The 18,208-nt window shown below is 48.4% G+C and overlaps 1 protein-coding gene across 1 annotated transcript in view; it reads right to left on the bottom strand.

Annotated features, from left to right (window-relative positions):
- Positions 1-2,944: 2,944 nt before the first annotated feature.
- The window catches only part of GPI (glucose-6-phosphate isomerase), a 34,527-nt gene continuing 19,263 nt past the window's right edge, over positions 2,945-18,208 (bottom strand). The window contains exons 10-18 of the mRNA XM_007539482.3: positions 10,939-10,999; positions 10,522-10,565; positions 10,206-10,358; positions 6,449-6,578; positions 6,221-6,297; positions 3,662-3,790; positions 3,360-3,435; positions 3,208-3,274; positions 2,945-3,098 (exon numbers count right to left, since the gene is read on the bottom strand). Coding sequence (XP_007539544.1) covers positions 2,966-3,098; positions 3,208-3,274; positions 3,360-3,435; positions 3,662-3,790; positions 6,221-6,297; positions 6,449-6,578; positions 10,206-10,358; positions 10,522-10,565; positions 10,939-10,999 — 870 coding nt within the window. The 3' untranslated portion in view covers positions 2,945-2,965. The remainder of the gene's footprint in view (positions 3,099-3,207; positions 3,275-3,359; positions 3,436-3,661; positions 3,791-6,220; positions 6,298-6,448; positions 6,579-10,205; positions 10,359-10,521; positions 10,566-10,938; positions 11,000-18,208) is intronic.

The following is an 18,208-nucleotide window of genomic DNA, read 5'->3' as shown; positions in this document are numbered from 1 at the left end:
ATTTCTACCTCAATCCAAAAATAAAATAAATAAAAATATATTTAAAAACAGTTGGGGGTCAGTGATGGTGCATCTGACCTGGGTTCAGGCCTCTTCAGGGGGGAAATTCACAAGAGGTCAAGCAGTGCAACTGGTGTCTTTTTCTCTCTTCTTCCCTCTGTTTCTCTCTGTTCTATCACATAAAAAAGGGGATAAATGGTTGCTGGGAGCTGTGGCTTCATCATTCAGCACCAGGCCCCAGCAATAATCCTAGTAAATGAATCTCTCTCTCTCTCTCTCTCTCTCTCTATATATATATATATATATATATATAGATTATATCCATCCCCTCCCCCATGTCTGTGTCAGAACCATGGTAAATGAAGGGAGCCAGACCCAAAAGCCCATATCCTGGGAAAGGTGACTAAAAAAAGAAAATGTTCTTAAAATGAGAGAAAAACCAAAGCATCATTCTGGCACATGATGCCAGGTACTGAACTCAGAACCTTTTAGGTCCAACACTCCAGCCACTGTGTCATCTCCCTGGCCACAGAAAACCTTAAGGATAGAAACAGTATCTATGGCTGGCTAGAGCACAGGACTTGGCATGCCTGAGGCTCCAGATTTGATACCTATCTCAGAGAAGCCAAGCAGGGGTGGTAGAATCATTCCCATATGAAGTTGTGGGGCAACAAAAACAAACAAACAAACAAACCCATAATTGAAGTCTGGAAGCTTATTCTACATCCTGGAATACCAAAAACAAAAGCAATTCAACTTCAGAGATGATCTTTCACTCTCTGCCTGTCTATCTTAAGGGGGGAAAAAAAAAAGGAATGGGAAGAACTGAAGTGATAGCATAATGGTTATTGCAAGAGACTTTTTATATTTGAGGCTACAAGGTCCCTGGTTCAATCCCTAGCACCACCATAAGTAAGAGCTGAGCAGTGCCCTGGTTAAAAAAAAAAAAAAATGTAGCAACTCACTCAGTAGAGTACAGGTTACCATACTGTACTGGGTTCAAGACCTTGGTCCCCACCTGTAGGGAAGAAACTTCACTCTTCTTTCCATCTACCCAAAAAAAAAAAAAAGGCCTCCACAAACAGTAGAGTTGTGTAGATACTGGTGGCAAAAAATAAAAGTAGAGGGAGTGGGTGGTAGCGCAGCAGGTTAAGCGCATGTGGTGCAAAGCGCAAGGACCGACGTTAAGGATCCCAGTTCGAGCCCCCAGCTCCCCACCTGCAGGGGGGTCGCTTCACAGGTGGTGAAGGAGGTCTATGTTTTTCTCCCCCTGGTCTTCCCCTCCTCTCTCCATTTCTCTCTGTCCTATCCAACAGTGACAACATCACTAACAACAACAACTACAACAATAAAAAAAACAAGGGCAACAAAAGGAAAAATAAATGTATTTTAAAAAAACTCAGAAAACAAAATAAAAATAAAACTAGGGCTGGCAAAATAGTTCGTTTGGATAGTGCAATGCTTTAATGCTTTGCCATGCTTCAAACACAGGTTCAAGTATGGCCACCACTGCATTGAAGGAAGTTTGACTGTTGTAGTCTCTAGCTAAAAATAAATAACCCCCAGATGGGTTGGGCAGTAGCACAGTGGGTTAAGTGCAAAGCGCAAGGACCAGCGGAAGGTTCCCGGTTCAAGCCCCCGGGTCCCCACCTGCAGGGGAGTCGCTTCGCAGAAAGTGAAGCAGGTCTGCAGGTGTCTATCTTTCTCTCCCTTTCTGTTTTCCCCTTCTCTCTCCATTTCTCTATGTCCTATCCAACAATGAATGACATCAACAATAACAATAATATCCACAAGGCTACAGCAGGGGCAACAAAAGGGAAAAAAAAAAAAAAAAAAGGCCTGCAGGAGCAGTGGATTCATGGTGCAGGCACTGAGCCCCAGCAATCACCCTGGAGGCAAATAAATAAATAAATAAATAAACCCCAGTCTCCACCTGCAGGGGGAAAGCTTCATGAGCGATGAAGCAGGTCTATAGGGGTCTGTCTCTTTCCCTCTACCTCCCCTCTGAATTTCTGACTATCTCTATCCAATAAATAAAGATAATTAAAAAATGCTAAATTTTTTTTAAAAAAGATAAATGTAAATATATAATTCCTCCAAACTCACAGCGGTGAGGAGTGAAAGATGAATGGATTTAAACAACTGGGGAGCTGGCATAGCAAGTAGAGAACAGGATGGAAGTATAAAGTCCTGAGTTTGATTTCCTGACAATGCAAATGCTAGAGTGATGCTCATAATTTATAAGTCTTTTTCCTTGCTGCTAGGCTTACACTGGGGCTTCATGTCTGCACAATTTCACCACTTCCAAAGGACTATTTTTTGTTTGTTTTTGTTTTTCAGGTAGAGGGTGAAAGGCAGATAGGAAAAGAGAGACGGAGAAAAAAGGAGGAGAGACACCACAGACAGAACTGCATCATTGCTCAAAACTACCCCTTTGTGTGATGCTTCCATGTGGTGGCTGGGAGCTCAAATTTGGTTCTTGTGGCTGATAAAAGTGCACACCAGGTGCACTGCTTTTTTTTTTTTTTTTTTTTTGGTCCTTGTGACTTAGATTGTGTCCCTCACACCTGCCCTCCATTCTAGACGTGCTCCCTGCATTTTAAGGCACACCACTCCTCCTACTGGGTGCTCTTCTGCCTAGAGCACCATCTCAGGAAACAAGAATCGGTGGCTACAACATTTTTTGTGAGTCTTTATTTTTCTACCTGGTATGTGAACAGGGGTCAGAAAAATCAGTTGTACCAACAATCCAGTCAATTGTAAAATAGAGGCAGTCTGGGCATGGCAGTGGGGGGTGAGGATCGTGTTAATGTGGGACATCTCTAGACTAGCATCCCCCAAAGGGCTGTGGTCCAAGCCAGCAACCAGAGAGAGGGTGCTCTGGACAGGACCATTCTGTGCAGACACTGGCGAGAAGGAACAAGAGAACCAGTCACAATAGGGGTTGCCGCTGAGCATGAGTTTATTAGCTTTTGGCCTCACGTTCCTTCTTAATGAAGTTGATTAGTCCATTGGTGGAAGAATCATGAGAGGTCACTGGACTGTTCCCATCCAGCTCAGGTTCGATTTTCTTAGCCAGTTGCTTTCCCAACTCCACTCTGCCAGGAAGAGAAGAACGATATGAGGAGGGAAGGTTCTCGAGCTGTTTGCAAAAATCCAAGTCAACCCACTGACAGTCACCATGTTTCCCGTGAGGCAGCAACTCACCCCCACTGGTCGAAGCTGTTGATATCCCAGAGGACGCCCTGAACGAAGATCTTGTGCTCATACATTGCTGCAGAGGTGGCAGAGGGCACACGTTAGAGTTCTACCACTTGAGCCCAGTTGACCCTGCTGGGGGCCTTCCCCCACTCACTCACCAATCAAGGCTCCGAGGATGAATGGTGTGAGCTTGGTGAACACAATAGAGTTGGTTGGGCGATTTCCTTCAAACACCTTCAGAAAACACCCAGAAGTTTTACATTCCAGTTAGCCATCATCCCCGTCTCCACCAGGAAAGCTTACACTACCCAGGGGCTGGCATGCAGGTCTGTAAATACAGCACCTCCAACTGTGTAGGAGGAAGCCAGGCCACCCTGACCACTGGCCTCTGGCCCCTAGCCCCATAGCTTCATCCAGTTCTGGTACGCCACCCAAAGGCCCCTTCAGGTGAAATGCTGACCTTGTGCGGCAACAGCTTCTCCAGCTCCTCGCCGGTCTTGCCTGCAGCCTGCAGCTCTTTCCGGGCCTCTTCTGGTGTCTTTCCCTTCATCAGGGCCTCGGTCTGAGCCAGGAAGTTAGCCAGGAGGATCTACAAGAAAGATATCCAGTTATGCTTGGAAGCACTGAGCTGTGAGCACAGGAATAAGATTGCTTGGCAATGGCCAGTGGGGGCACCAGTTTAGACTAGAAAGTAATCAAGCAAGAGGGGGAGACTGTGGGGGCATGTCTGATGATGCCAGAGATTGGCTAATAATAACCACCCTTTAAGAAATACAGTGAAGGGTAGGGGTAGATAGCATAATGATTATGCAAACAGACCCATGTCTGAGGCTCCCAAGTCCCATCCCCAGCACCACCATAAGCCAGAACTGAGCAGTGCTTTGGTTTAAGAAAACAAAAAAGGTGGTCCAGGAGATGGCACAGAAAATAAAACATTGGGGCATCGGGCAGTTAAGTGCACATGACGTGAAGTGCAAGAACTGGCACAAGGATCCCGGATTGAGACCCCAGGTCCCCACCTGCAGGAGGGGTCGCTTCACAGGCGGTGAAGCAGGTCTGCAGATGTCTTTTTCTCCCCGTCTTCCTTTCCTCTCTCCATTTCTCTCTCTCCTATCCAATAACAATGACATCAATAACAACAATAATAACCACAGCAACGATAAAACAACAAGGGCAACAAAAGGGGGGAAAAAAAGGCCTCCAGGAGCAATAACCCTGAAGGAAAAAAAAAAACATTGGATTCTCCCCGGCAGCACTGTACCAGAATAATGTCTGGTTCTTTCTCTCTTTTCCTATTGTTCTCATAAATAAACAAACAAAGGGGGTCGGGTTAAGTACAATGGTGCTAAGCACAAGGACCGGCTTAAGGAACCTGGTTCGGAACCCGGTTCAAGCCCCGACTTCCCACCTGCAGGAGGGTTGCTTCGAAAGCGGTGAAGCAGGTCTGCAGGTGTCTATCTTTTTCTCCCTGTCTCTGTCTTCCCCTCCTCTCTCCATTTCTCTCTGTCCTATCCAACAACAATGACATCAATAACAATGATAATAATAACCACAGTGATAAAAACAAGGGCAACAAATGGGGAAAAAAAATTCTCTAGGAGCAATGGATTCATGGTGCAGGTACCGAGTCCCAGCCCCTGGAGCAAAAATAAACAAACAAACAAACAAACAAAATCTTAAAAGAAAAAAAGAAATACACTGAACATCTTACTAATGGTCTAGCTAACTTATCAACATCTCTGTCTCCTCTCTCTCTCTTTTGTTTTTTACTACCAGGGTTATCACTGGGGCTCAGTGCCTGGACAACCCCATTAATCTAGGGACTCACTTCTCTCCCTTTCTTTTCTTTTATTGCTTCTTTCTTTTTTGATAGCGACTGAGAAAGAGACAGAGAGGAGAGACACCTACAGAACTACTTCTCACCGCTATGGAGCTCACCCCCTGTAGAGAGGGCTTGAACTGGGTTCCTTATGCATGGTAACATGTGTGTTCTACTGGGTATACCACCACCCAGCCCCAACATCTATCTTTTAAGATTTTGAGGAGAGGGTCAAGAGATAGTTCACCCAGTAAGGGTCATACTTTGCTATGTGCTAAGATCTGGGATTAAGTCCCTAGACCCACATGAGAGCACCATGCATAGCACCAGGGGAATCTCCATGAACAGTGGAGCCGTGCGAAGGTTGAGTTTTTCCCTGTATCTCCTCCTCTAAGTGAAATTGGAAGGGTGGAGGTCTACCTCCCACAAAAATGAATCTTAAAAGAAAGAGACAAAAGGAATATTAGACCCTTGAATAATGTAACGTTGTTCAACGTTGGCCAGAATGGGGATTGTTGCTGATTTAGTTTGCAGTGGTGCCAGGGAGAATCCAATGGTTTCTTTTTTTTTTTTTTTTTTTCTGAGACCTCAGACACGAGAGTCTGTTGCACTACTGCTAACTCCCTGCACCTAAATGGGTGTTGTTTGAAGTCACCAAATTTGTGGTAATTTATATATTTATTTATTATTGGATAGAGACAAAGAGAACTTAAGAGGGGGAGGGGAGGGAGAGAGGGAGAGGCAGAAAGACACCTGCATGCCTGTTTCACCACTGCAGGTGGGGAATGGGGGTTTAAACCTACAACCTTGCACACTGTAATGTGTGTACTTAGCCAGGCCCCCAAATTTGTGGTGATTTGTACTGCAGGAATAAGAAGTTAATCTTCCAATGCATCAGGCTTTAGGAGTTCCATTTTATTTTATTTATTTATTTATTTAATTTATTTATTTATTAGATAGAGACAGAGAGAAACTGAGAGGGCAGGGGAGATAGAAAGGGAGAGAGACAGAGAGACACCTGCAGCCCTGCTTCACCACTCATGAAGCTTTCCCCCTGCAGGTGGGGATTAGGGGCTTGAACCTGGGTCCTTTGCACTGTAATGTGAGCACTTAACCAGGTGCGCCACAGCCTGGTCCCCAGAAGTTCCATTTTAATGGCTACAAAAGAAAGCATGAGGACGGTTGGGACAGGGCACTTACCTTATGATGCAAACCCTTCCTTATGGGGTGTTGAGTCTGGACTGGGATGAGGAAGTCACAGGGGATGATCTTGGTGCCTGTGAAGGACACAGCGGTTTGCCAAGTGCCTCCCCCTGCCCATGGAAGCCGCCATATTGCCGATGGGAGAGCACTGACTTCACGAGGAAGTCTCTGGTGAAAGGCCTTCCCTCCCCAGCCCCACACCTTCTTCAGCCAGATGAGCCTTACCCTGGTGGATGAGTTGGTAGAAGGCATGCTGGCCATTGGTCCCTGGCTCCCCCCACACGATGGGGCCTGTCTGGTGATCCACACGGCTGCCGGACTTGGTGATATACTTCCCATTGGACTCCATGTCACCCTGGAATGGTGGAACAAACCCAGCCTCTATCTGCAAGTCTGTTGTTTTATTTTTTTAATTGGGAGGACTAATGTTTTACAATCAACAATAAATACAGCTGTTGGTACATATATAAAATATCTCCATAGGGAGTCTGGCAGTAGCGCAGCAGGTTGAGCGCACGTGGCACGAAGTGCAAGGACTGGTGTAAGGATCCCAGTTCAAGCCCCGGGCTCCCAAACTGCAGGGGAGCCACTTCACAAGTGGTGAAGCAGGTCTACAGGTATCTTTCTCTCCTCGTTTCTGTCTTTCCCTCCTCTCTCCATTTCTCTGTCCTATCCAACAATGACAACATCAATAACAATAGTAAAACAAGGGCAACAAAAGGAAAAATAAATAAAAAATCTGTTTTCTGCAAAACACTTTTTTTTCTTTTTTCTTTTTCTTTTCTTCTTCTTCTTTTTTTTTTTTTTTTGCCTGCAAGGTTATTGCTGGTGCTCAGTGCCTGCACTACAAATCCACAGCTCCTGGAGACCATTTTCCCCATTTTGTTGCCCTTGTTATTGCACTTGTTGTAGTTGTTATTGTTGTCATAGCTGTTGTTGTTGGATAGGACAGAGAAATGGAGAGAGGAAGGGAAGACAGAGAGTAGAGAAAGATAGATACCTGCAGACCTGCTTCACCACTTGCAAAGTGACCCCCTGCAGGTAGGGAGCTGGGGCTTGAACCGGGGTCCTTATGCGGGTCCTTGCGCTTTGCACCAACTGCAAAACACTCTTAATCCTCCACCTTGGTCCTCCTCCACCACTGTGCACCACGACATGAAAGCCACCCCCAGAGTCCTTTACTTTGGTTCAATACACCAAAACTAGTCCAAGTCTTTGTGTTTCTCCCCTTCTGTTTTTTTATTGTTTTTTCATTCTTTGTCGCCCTTGCTTTTTTTTATTGTTATAGTTATAATTGTTGTTGCTATTGATATCGTCATTATTGGACAGGACAGAGAGAAATAAAGAAGGGGAAGAGAAGAGAAAGACACTTGCAAACCTGCTGCACCTGACTTCCCTGCAGGTGGGGATCTGGGGGTTCAAACTGGGATTCTTATGGCAGTCCTTGCACTTTGTGCCACCTGCACTTAACCTGCTGCCCAACTCCCTTCTGTTCTTTGAACTTTTTTTTAAACCAGAGCACTAATCAGCTCTGGCTTATGGTGTTACAAGGGATTGAACCTGGGACCCTGGAGCCTCAAGCATGTGAGTCTGTTTGCATAACCATTATGCTGTCTACACTTGTGCGCCCCTCCCCCCGTTCTGTTCTTGAGAGCTTGTTTAGAGGTTCTAGCAGGGGAGCGCAGCTACTCGTATACCCTCGACCGAAGACCGGTCCGTCTCTATTCGGGGAAGGCCGTCCTCTTCGACCGAGCGCGCAGCTTCGGGAGGGACGCACATGGAGCGGTGAGGGAGGAAGGGGACACCCGCCTAGCCAGCCAGATCAGCCGAATCAACCCTGGCAATCAATGGGGTGACAGATGTCGCAGCCAGATCGCCCTCACATCCCCCGTTCTGTTCTTATTTCTCAACTTTTGCCTGTGAGTCATCACATATTTATTCTCTTTTTTTTTTTAAAGTTTTTCTTTATTTTACTTATTAAACAGAGAGAAATTGAGAGTGGAAGGGGAGATAGAGAGGAACAGAGACAGAGGGACACCTGTAGTCCTGCTTCACCATTTGTGATGCTTTCCCCTGCAGGTGGGGACCAGGGGCTTGAACCTGGGTCCTTCCTTTTGCACTTAACCAGGTGCGCCACCACCTGGTCCCTTTTTCGTTTTCTTTTTCTTTTTTCTTTCCTTTTTTTTTTTGCCTCCAGGATTATCGCTGGGGCTCAGTGCCTGCACTACAAATCCGCTGCTCCTGGTAGCCATTTTTCCCATTTTGTTGCTATTGCTGTTGTAGTTAGATAAGACAGAGAGTAATCAGGAGAGATGGGGAAGACAGGGAGAGAGAAAGACAGACACCTGCAGACCTGCTTCACCACCCGTGAAACAACCCCCTTGCAGGTGGGGAGCCAGGGGCTCAAACCAGGATCCTTGCTCTGGTCCTTGCACTCCGTGCCATGTGCACTTAACTTGCGTCGCTACTGCCCCCCCATTCTTCTCTTTCTGGCTTATCTCACTTCATATGATTCCTTCAAGCTCCATCCAAGATGCGGTAAAGGTGAATTCACCATTTTTAATAGCTAAGTAGCACTCTATGATGTATATAGACCACAACTTACTCAGCCACTCATCTGTTACTGGGCACCTGGGTTGCTTCCAGGATTGGCTATCACAAATAGTGCTGCTATGAACATATGTATACACACATCTTTTTGGATGGGTGTGTTTGGTTCCTTTAAAGTTTTATAGTTTTGAATTTCATTAATCAATTTATTGGTTAGTGACAGGCACTGAGAGGGAGACCAATCAACTGACCTACAGCACTGTTTTATTGCTCATGAAGGTTTCCCCCCTGTAGTTGGTGACCAGAGGCTTGAACCTGGATCCTTGCTCAAGGTCACAGGTGTACTCAGCTGGTGCATCACTAACTAGCCTCCTTCTGCAAGTCTTGCTCCTCCATGCCCCAATCCTGTGTCTGGGAGGCACAACAATACCTGCCCTGCTCTCACCCAGTGAATTGTCCAGTGTGACTTCTCCCCTCCATTGCCAGGGCTTCACCTTTTTTGAGCTTTTTTTTAAAAAAAATATTTTATTTATTGAGAAATATAAGAACAGAGAATGAACCAGATATCACGCTGGTACATGTGCTGCAGGGGAATAAACTTGGGACCTCCTGCTTGAGAGTCCACTGCTTTATCCACTGCACCATCTCCTGGACCATCCTCTTTTGAGTTTTTCAGACAGAGAGAGAGAAGCAGAAAGATACCACATCCCCAACTGCAGGAAGGAAGCTTCACAAACGGTGATGCTGGTGTCTCTGATTTCTCTTCCTCTAGCCCCCTTCCTCCTCAAATTTCTCTGTTTTATCAAGATAATTAAATAAAATCAACAGATAAATCTTGAAAAGGATGGAAGAAGGAAAGGAAGAAACCAACTATAGTACTGAAAATTCTTCCCTCTAGCATTGTGGGAACTAGTTGGCATGGCCATTTTTTTTTTAAATGTTTCCCCATCAGTGAGACGCACCACGGACTGAAGAGTCTGTGCCAAACAAACAGCAGGGGCAGATGGGAAGGGCTGACGAAAGTCAAATCTGGACTAAGATCTATGAAGAGCCCAGAGAAGCACTAACAATTGGTCTGGACTTGCTTTTATGGAGAGACACAAGTGTAAGCCACAGGGTTCCCACCTGGGGTCCACCCTATCATAGGTACAAACTGATGTCCAGAACAGAAATGACCCAGCCAAGACCCACACCCTCAAATCAAGTCAGGGCCCCACGATGACCAGCCATGCTGCTCCCATGGTAGTCAGCTCACACTCAGAGAGTTACCATGGTGTGGGGAGCAGAGGACAGTTTTGTCCATGCTCTAGGTTAACGGGGGAAAGGCCCCTGGAGACGCAAGGACCTGGGCATTTGGGCTCAACAGCCTCAGAGCCTCCCCTCTCCCCCCGCAAGGCCCCAATGACAAAGGGCCTGGCTTGGCATCTGGTACCTGCTGGAAGTAGGCTGCAAAGCGGTGCATGTACTGGTCGTAGGGCAGCATGGCATGCGTCTCACAGCCAAAGCAGTTGATGTACCAGATGCCCAGCAGAGCCAGGAGGACGGGGGCGTTCTTCTCCAGGGGTGCTGTTCGGAAGTGATTGTCCTGAAACAAGACGGAGGGGTGGGAGGGAGGTGGTGAGAACTGAGCAGCTGTGAGGAAGGGGGCGGGGGAAAGGGACAGTGGGAAGGAGAGAATAGAGGTGGGAGCTGGCCCAGATACTTATCTCTGGCCAACATGTGGCAGAGAACACAGTCTCTTCACTTACCATCCAGTGAGCCCCTGAGAGAAGCTGCTCGAAGTTGTCAAATCCTGCAACATAAAAGCAGTGTCAACAGAAATGGCCGTGCATGGTGGCCTCTTGGCAATGGGCATGGCTTCTGGAACCAGAGGCTGGCTGAATGTGAAGCCAGAAGACAAGATCCAAAGGACTTGGGCTGCAGAAAGCATGTTTAATCATAGCTGGCCCTGGGTACAAAAGCCAGCCTAATGTCACCTGGTGTTGGAAGCAGAAAGGACACTCTAGAACCAGAAGAAAACTCAGACCTCCCTCCCGACCTGGAATACGTGTTCCAGTCAAGAGCAGAAAGGTTAGTGGCCTATGGGGACAGGAAATTGTTTAGGAACATGAAAAAAAGCCTCCCCCGTCTTCCAATTTAGCCCTATGATTAAAAAATACACTCACCCACATGCAGGGCAATGGAGAGTCCGATGGCTGACCACAGCGAGTAGCGGCCTCCTACCCACTAGGAAAGACAGGAAGAGGTGCTGGGGAAGCGTTGGCACACCCCGCCCCCCCCCCCCTCCTGTTACGAAACTGGCACCGAGAGCAACACTCTCTCTCAGCTGCAGCTCAGAGGGCCTGGGTCCGACCCACCTCTGGGAAGCAAGACAGCAGGCCAAGCGCTGGCAACTCAGTGAGCTGACGATCAAGGCAGACTACTTGACTGATCAATGTCACAAGACCCAACCAAGACCTTACCATGGCTGGCCTGACTCCTCAGCTACTACCAGCCTCAGAGCCTCAGAGCTGTGCTAGACTGGGCCTCCTCACACATTACCAGCCCCACGGTCTCATACCTGTGCTAGACTGGACCTACACAGATGCTGGCAGTCTCAGAGCTTTGTACCTGTGCCTCAGATGCTTCCAGATCCCAGAACCTTGGACCTGTACTGGACCCAATCTCCTCAGATGATGCCAAGATACAGAACCAGTACCTGTGTCTCAGATGCAGCCAAGATCCAGAAACTCATACCTGTATCTCAGATGCTGCCAGCTCCAGAACCTCATACCTGTGTTAGACTGGACTTCCTCAGATACTGCCAGCCCCAGCAGCTCATATACCTATACTAGACCAAGTCTCTTCAGATACTGCTAGCCCCAGAGCCTCCTACCTGTACCTCAGATGCTGCTAGCCCCAGAGCCTCCTACCTGTACCTCAGATGCTGCTAGCCCCAGAACCTCTTACCTGTGCTAGACTGGACTTCCTCAGACACTGCCAGCTCCAGAAGCTTACCTGTGATAGACTGGACCTCCTCAGATACTGCCAGCCCCAGAAGCTTACCTGTGCTAAACCTCCTCAAGCATTAAGTCGCAGAACATTGTACTTCTTCTAGGCCCGACCTCCTCAGATGCTGCCAACCCAGTGCGTCATACTTGTGTTAAACTAAACCTATTCAGATGCTGCCAGTCCCAGAACCTCCTACTTGTGCCTCAGATACTACAAGCCCCAGAACCTCCCATCTGTGCTAGATTGGACCTCCTCAGATACTGCCAGCCCCAGAGCCTCCTACCTGTGTTTAGAAGCTCCCAGTCCCAGAGCCACATACTTGTGCTAGACTCAACCTCCTCAAATATTACTATGCCCCAGAACCTCATACCTGTGCTAGACTAGACCTGCACAGATGCTGTACATCAGATGCTGCCAAGTCACAGATGATTGTACCTGTGCCGAAGATGCTGCAAAACCCCAGAGCCTCATACCTGTACTAGATCCAGCTTCCTCAGACATTACCATGCTCAAAAACCTCATACCTGTGCTGGACTGGGCCTACACAGATGCTGGCAGTCCCAGAGCTTCGTACCTGTGCCTCAGATGCTGCCAGATCCCAGAATCTTGTTCCTGTACTGTACCCAGTCTCCTCAGATGCTGCCAAGCCCCAGAGCCAGTACCTGTGCCTCAGATGCAGCCATGGTCCAGAAACTCCTATTTGTACCTCAGATGCTGCCAGCCCCAGAGCCTCCTACCTGTGTCTCAGATGCTGCTAGCTCCAGAACACCTCCTACCTGTGCTAGACTGGGCCTCCTCAGATACTGCCAGCTGCAGAAGCTCACCTGTGCTAGACCCAGCCTCCTCAGACGTTGCCAATCCAGTGCCTCATACATACCTCAACTAGACTGGACCTATTCAGATGCTATTAGTCCCAGAATCTTGTACCTGTGTTTGACCCAGCCTTTTCAGATACTGCCAGCCCCAGAGCCTCCTACCTGTGCCTTAGATGCTGCCAGTCCCAGAACCTCATACCTGTGCTAGACTAGACCTGCACAGATGCTGTACACCAGATGCTGCCATGTCCCAGATCCTTATACCTGTGCCTCAGATACTGCAAAGCCCCAGAATATCATACCTGTGCTAGGCTGGACCTACACAGATGCTGGCAGTCCCAGAGCTTTGTACCTGTGCTGGACCCAGTCTCCTCAGATGCTGCCAAGCCCCAGAACCAGTACCTGTGCTTCAGATGCAACCAAGGTCCAGAAACTTCCTGTACCTCAGATGCTGCTAGCCCCAGAGCCTCCTACCTGTGCTAGACTGGACCTCCTCAGACACTGCCAGCTCCAGAAGCTTACCTGTGCTAGACCCAGGTTTCCTCTGACACTACCAAGACCCAGTACCTGTGCTAGACTGGACCTCCCCACACAATGCCAGTCCCAAAACCTCATACCTATGCTAGATCCAGTCTCTTCAGATACTACCAGCCCCACAGCCTCCTACCTGTGTCTCAGATGCTGCCAGCTCCAGAACCTCCTACCTGTGCTAGACTGGACCTCTTCAGACACAGCCAGCCCCAGCTCACCTGTGCTAGACCCAGCCTCCTCAATCATTATCAAGTTCCAGAACCTTATACTTGTTCTAGACTCAGGCTCCTTACACAATGACACCTAAGTACCTCAGACCTGTGCTAGACTTCCTCAGACACTGACAACCCCAGAACCTTGTCACCTGTGCCTCAGATGCTGCCAGCCTCAGAACCTCATACCTATATTATTGCCAGTCTCTTCAGATATTGCTAGTCCCAGAGCCCCCTACCTGGGCCTCAGATGTTGCTGGCTCCAGAACCTCATACCTGTACCAAATCCAGTCTCCTCAGACACTACCAAGACCCAGCACCTCATACCTGTGCTAGACTGGACTTCCCCAGACACTACCAACCCCAGAACCTCAAACCTGTGCTAGATCTAGTCTCTTCAGTTTCTGCCAGCTCCAGAGCCTCATACCTGTGCCAGAAAGCGCCTCCTCAGATACTGCCAGCCCCAGAAGCTTACCTTTGCTAACCCCAGCCTCTTCAAGCATTATCAAGTCACAGAACCTTGTACTTGTTCTAGACTCGGCCTCCTCAGACACTGCCAAATCAGCACCTCAAACCTGTACTAGACTGGACCTTTTCAGATGCTGCCAGTCCCAGAGCCTACCAGTGCTTTACATGCTGCCAGTTCCAGAACCTCATACCTGTGTCTCAAATGCTGCCAGCTAGTTCCAGAATCTCATACCTGTTCCTCAGATGCTGCCAGCCCCAGAATTTTTTACCTGTTCTAGACCCAGTCTATTCAGATACTGTCCATCCCAGAGCCTCCTACCTGTGCTTTACATGCTGCCAGTTAGTTCCAGAGTCTCCTACCTGTGCCTCAGATGCTGCCAGTTAGTTCCAGAACCTCATACCTGTTCCTTAGATGTTTCCAGCCCCAGAACCTCATGCCTCAGACACTACCAAGACCCAGCACCTCTTATCTAGACTGGGCCTCCTCAGACACTGCCAGCCCCAAAACCTCATACCTGGGTTAGCCTAATATTGTCAGATCCGCCTCATACCTGTGATAGACCTGGCCTCCTCAGATGCTGCCAGCCCCAGTGCCTCATACCTGCACTAGATCTCAGAGCCTCATACCTGGGTTACCTTTCTTCTAGCACTTCCAGACCTGGTGCCTCATACCTGTGCTAGACTAGGCCTCCACAATCTCTCACAGGTCCAGTGCCTCTTACCTGTGTCCACTTGCTGAACACTGACAGCCCAAGAGCCTCACACCCATGCCTAACCCTCCTCTTTGGATCCTGACTAGAGCAGAAATTCATACCTAGGTCTGGCCATGCCTCTGCTGGGACACTGGAGCCTCATACCTGTGACAAGTCAGGTCTCCTCAAACACCAGGAGGTCCAGTGCCTCATACCTGTGCCTGGTCATCCTCCTTGGACTCCTACAGACAGGAATGACATACCTGTGCCTAACCCTGTCTCCGTGGACATAAGCAGGTCCCCTGCCTCATACCTGTTCCAGGTCTTGCACCTACAGACTAACAGTTCCAGTGCCTCACACCTGTGCCAGGCACACTTCCTTGAACAGAAGACCCAATGCCTCATACCTGAGCCTGGCCTTGCTTCTTCTGCTACTGACAGATGCAGCACCTCATACCTGCATCCATTCTTGGCTCCTCAGGTTGTATCAGCCCCAGTGCCTTACACCTGGGGAATACCCAGTCTTTTCAGCCTCAATCTTAAGACATACTTAGACCAGCCATGCATAGCACCTTCATAGGTTCTGCCTATCTCATGGATGACACTTTGCACCATCAAAATCTTCTAAACTCCCATTTGCATCATTTGCATCCTCCTAAACAACTATTTATGGAGCGATGAGTTGCTAGCATAGGCAACGCAAAGTTTCTAATATAGTCCATGAAGATTAAAAAAAAAAAAGGGGTGGGGAGTACTTGGTTGAGCATACATGTTGCCACGTGCAAAAACCTGGGTTCAAGCCTCTAGCTTATGATAGTGCAGGGGATTGAACCTGGGACCTCAGAGCCTTATCTCCCTCACAACAAGCCTCTGCTCTCCGTGTGTGTGTGTGTGTGTGTGTGTGTGTGTGTGTGTGTGTGTGGTGAAGTAGGTCTTCAGGTCTCTCTCCCTCTCCTCCTTTCAATTTCTTTGTCCTATCAAATAAAATATAAAGAAAAAAATTAAAAGGAAACCCAGCAATGGAACCAGTAATAGAAGGAATTTGAGGGAACTTGAGCCTGATATAATGGAGTAGATATTGCTCAGGGAAGTACAGAGGGAGGAAAAACATTCCAGCAGCCAGGGAAGCATAGGCAAAGGTCCAGTGTCCTACTCCAGTACCTTCTATTGCAGGGTCCAGACCTGTCCAGACAGTTCAGCGAATGGGGTGAGGCTCCACATACCTGTCTGTGCCCGACCACTCACATCTCAGCCAACAGACTCAGATCCACCTCCCTCAGTCTAACTCAAAACTCCTCATTCCTTCCTAAGGGACCCAGTTCTATGGGCTTCCCTCAGTTCCCAGACCTCATATGAGGTACCCAGATCTGTATCCTGTATCCTGTCCCACATGACACTTCATATTTCACAGACAAGATTCCATGCTACCAACCCTTGCTGGTGCTGACAGCCAACACCTCACCAAGGAACATCAAATCTGCCTTACTTGGTGCAAACATCTCTGCACATCTGTGCCCCAACTCCAGCTGAGAGACTTGGCTCCACTTCCTGAGACTAACCCATCCTCTGCAGGTCTGGCTTCTAAGACCTGGGCTGACATACCTGTGCCACAAGCTGTGGTCCACAGACATCACCTGCAAGACCCAGATGCACATACCTCTGGTTCCAAAGTTAATAGCTTTTGGGAGTCATGTCTGTCCACTCAAGCCTACCTTAGGACCTGCTGAACTCCACTACCCACAGGTGTGGTACTCTGTCCAGCTGCAGAAGACCCCCATGCTTCAGGCCTGGCCTGAGAGGCTGCTGACCCATCTAGGCTTACCCCTGGTCATTCAGGCCTCACCACTGAGACCTGGGGATTCATACTTTTGCCTGACACCAACACTGGAACAAGCAACTCTACCTGTGTTCAGCCCTACTTTCTCAGGACTCCTCAAGACACTGCCTGTGGTGGACAAGTTCCATTTACCTATCTCTGACACTGGTTCCTTCAACCACAACCAGTTGGCCAACTCTACCTACCTGCCGCTTGCCCCTGGCTCCTCAGACTGCAGCAGGTGGGCAGTAATACATACCTATACATCACCTGGGTCTTGAGACTATACTGGCCCTGCCTACCTGTGCTTGATGTTGGTTCCCAGAACACTTTCAATGGGCCAGCTCTGCCTACCGGTGCTTGACTTTAGCTCCTCAAACCTCACCTGGCAGACAATATACATGCACCTGGTTCCTTACCTACACATGCCCTTACGAGTCTGACATTGGAGCTGGAGGGCAGTCCTGCCTACCTGTACTTGACCTTGGCTCCTTAGATCATACCTGGTATGCCAGTTCTACCTATGTGTGGTTGAGCCTGGGTCCTCAGAGCACATCTGGCAGGCCAGCTCTGCCTACCTATTTGTTTTCAATATGGCTTCTCTCACCATACCTGGAGGTCCAGCTCTGCCTACCTGTCTCTGACATGGCTATCTGAACCGCCTTGCAGGTCAGCTCTACTTGTGTGTACTTGATACTGGACCATCAGACCACACCTAGCATGCCAGTCCTACCTACCTGTATACTTAACTTGATCTTGGCTGTTCAATCTCCCCTGGCAAACCATCTCTGCCTACCTAAGCTTGGCCTCAATTCAGTCTTCACCTGGTCAGCCAGCTGTGTCTGCACATATATGCCCCAGCCCCTTACACTAGGGGGTTCAAGCTCTACATACCTGTGCTTGGTTTAGCTCCTAGGCCACAGTTCTACCTACCTGTGCTTAGCCCTGGCTCCCAGAACATATCTGGCAGACCAGCTCTGCCTATCTGGTCTTGATATTGAGTCTTCAGACCAGACCTGGTGGGCCTGTTCTACATACCTGTGCTTACCCCTGATTCCTCAGACCTGGCCTGGCATGCAAGCTCTGTGGCTCCTTCTACCTACCTGTTCTTGACCTTGGCTTCTCAGACCATACCTGGTGGGTTAATTCTGTCATACTGTGACTGACCTTGGTTCCTTGGACCCTATCTGGTGGCCAAATCTACCTACCTGTGTTTTGACCCTGCCTCCTCAGATCTTACCTGGTAGACTGACTATCTACTTATACATGACCTTGGCTCCTCAGACAACACAGATGAGCCCACTTTGCCTACCTGTGATTTGACCTTGGTTTCTCAGGTCATGCCTGGCAAGCCAGCTCTGTCTGTGTCTCTCTGACCTGGCTCCTCAGCCACACATGCAGGGCCAGTGCTACCTACCAGTGCTAGATTCTGGCTCCTCAGATGACACCTGGCAAACCAGCTCTGCTGACCTGTGCTCAACCTCACTCCTTAGACTTCACCCAGCAGGTGTGTTCTGCTCAATCTTGGCTCCTCAAACTATACCCAGTAAGCCATGTCTACTTACCTGTACATGACCCTGTCCCCTTAGACCTCACCTAAGAGATCATCTTTATTACCTCTCCCCTTCTCTATCTGGAACAGAAGAGTGGGCTAGAGAAGAGTAGCCCTGATACTGAGGGAAAAAGTTGTTTTTTTTTTTTTTAATTAAGAAAGAGCCCATCATCTTATGCAATATTGAGAATTGAACCCAGGATCTCATGCAAGGCACATGTTCCATTGCTGAATCCCTTCCTGGCCTGTTTTCAATTCATATCCCCAGAGATTATCTAAGAACAAAATTTCTTTTTTTCTTTTTTTTTTAATTTAAAAAATATTTATTTGTGTGTGTGTGTGTGTGTGTGTGTGTGTG

Source organism: Erinaceus europaeus, chromosome 2, assembly GCF_950295315.1.
Source record: "Erinaceus europaeus chromosome 2, mEriEur2.1, whole genome shotgun sequence".
NCBI classification, from domain to species: Eukaryota; Metazoa; Chordata; class Mammalia; order Eulipotyphla; family Erinaceidae; genus Erinaceus; species Erinaceus europaeus.
The sequence above is the reverse complement of the archived record's forward strand: the minus strand, read 5'-3'. Positions and strand labels throughout refer to the sequence as shown.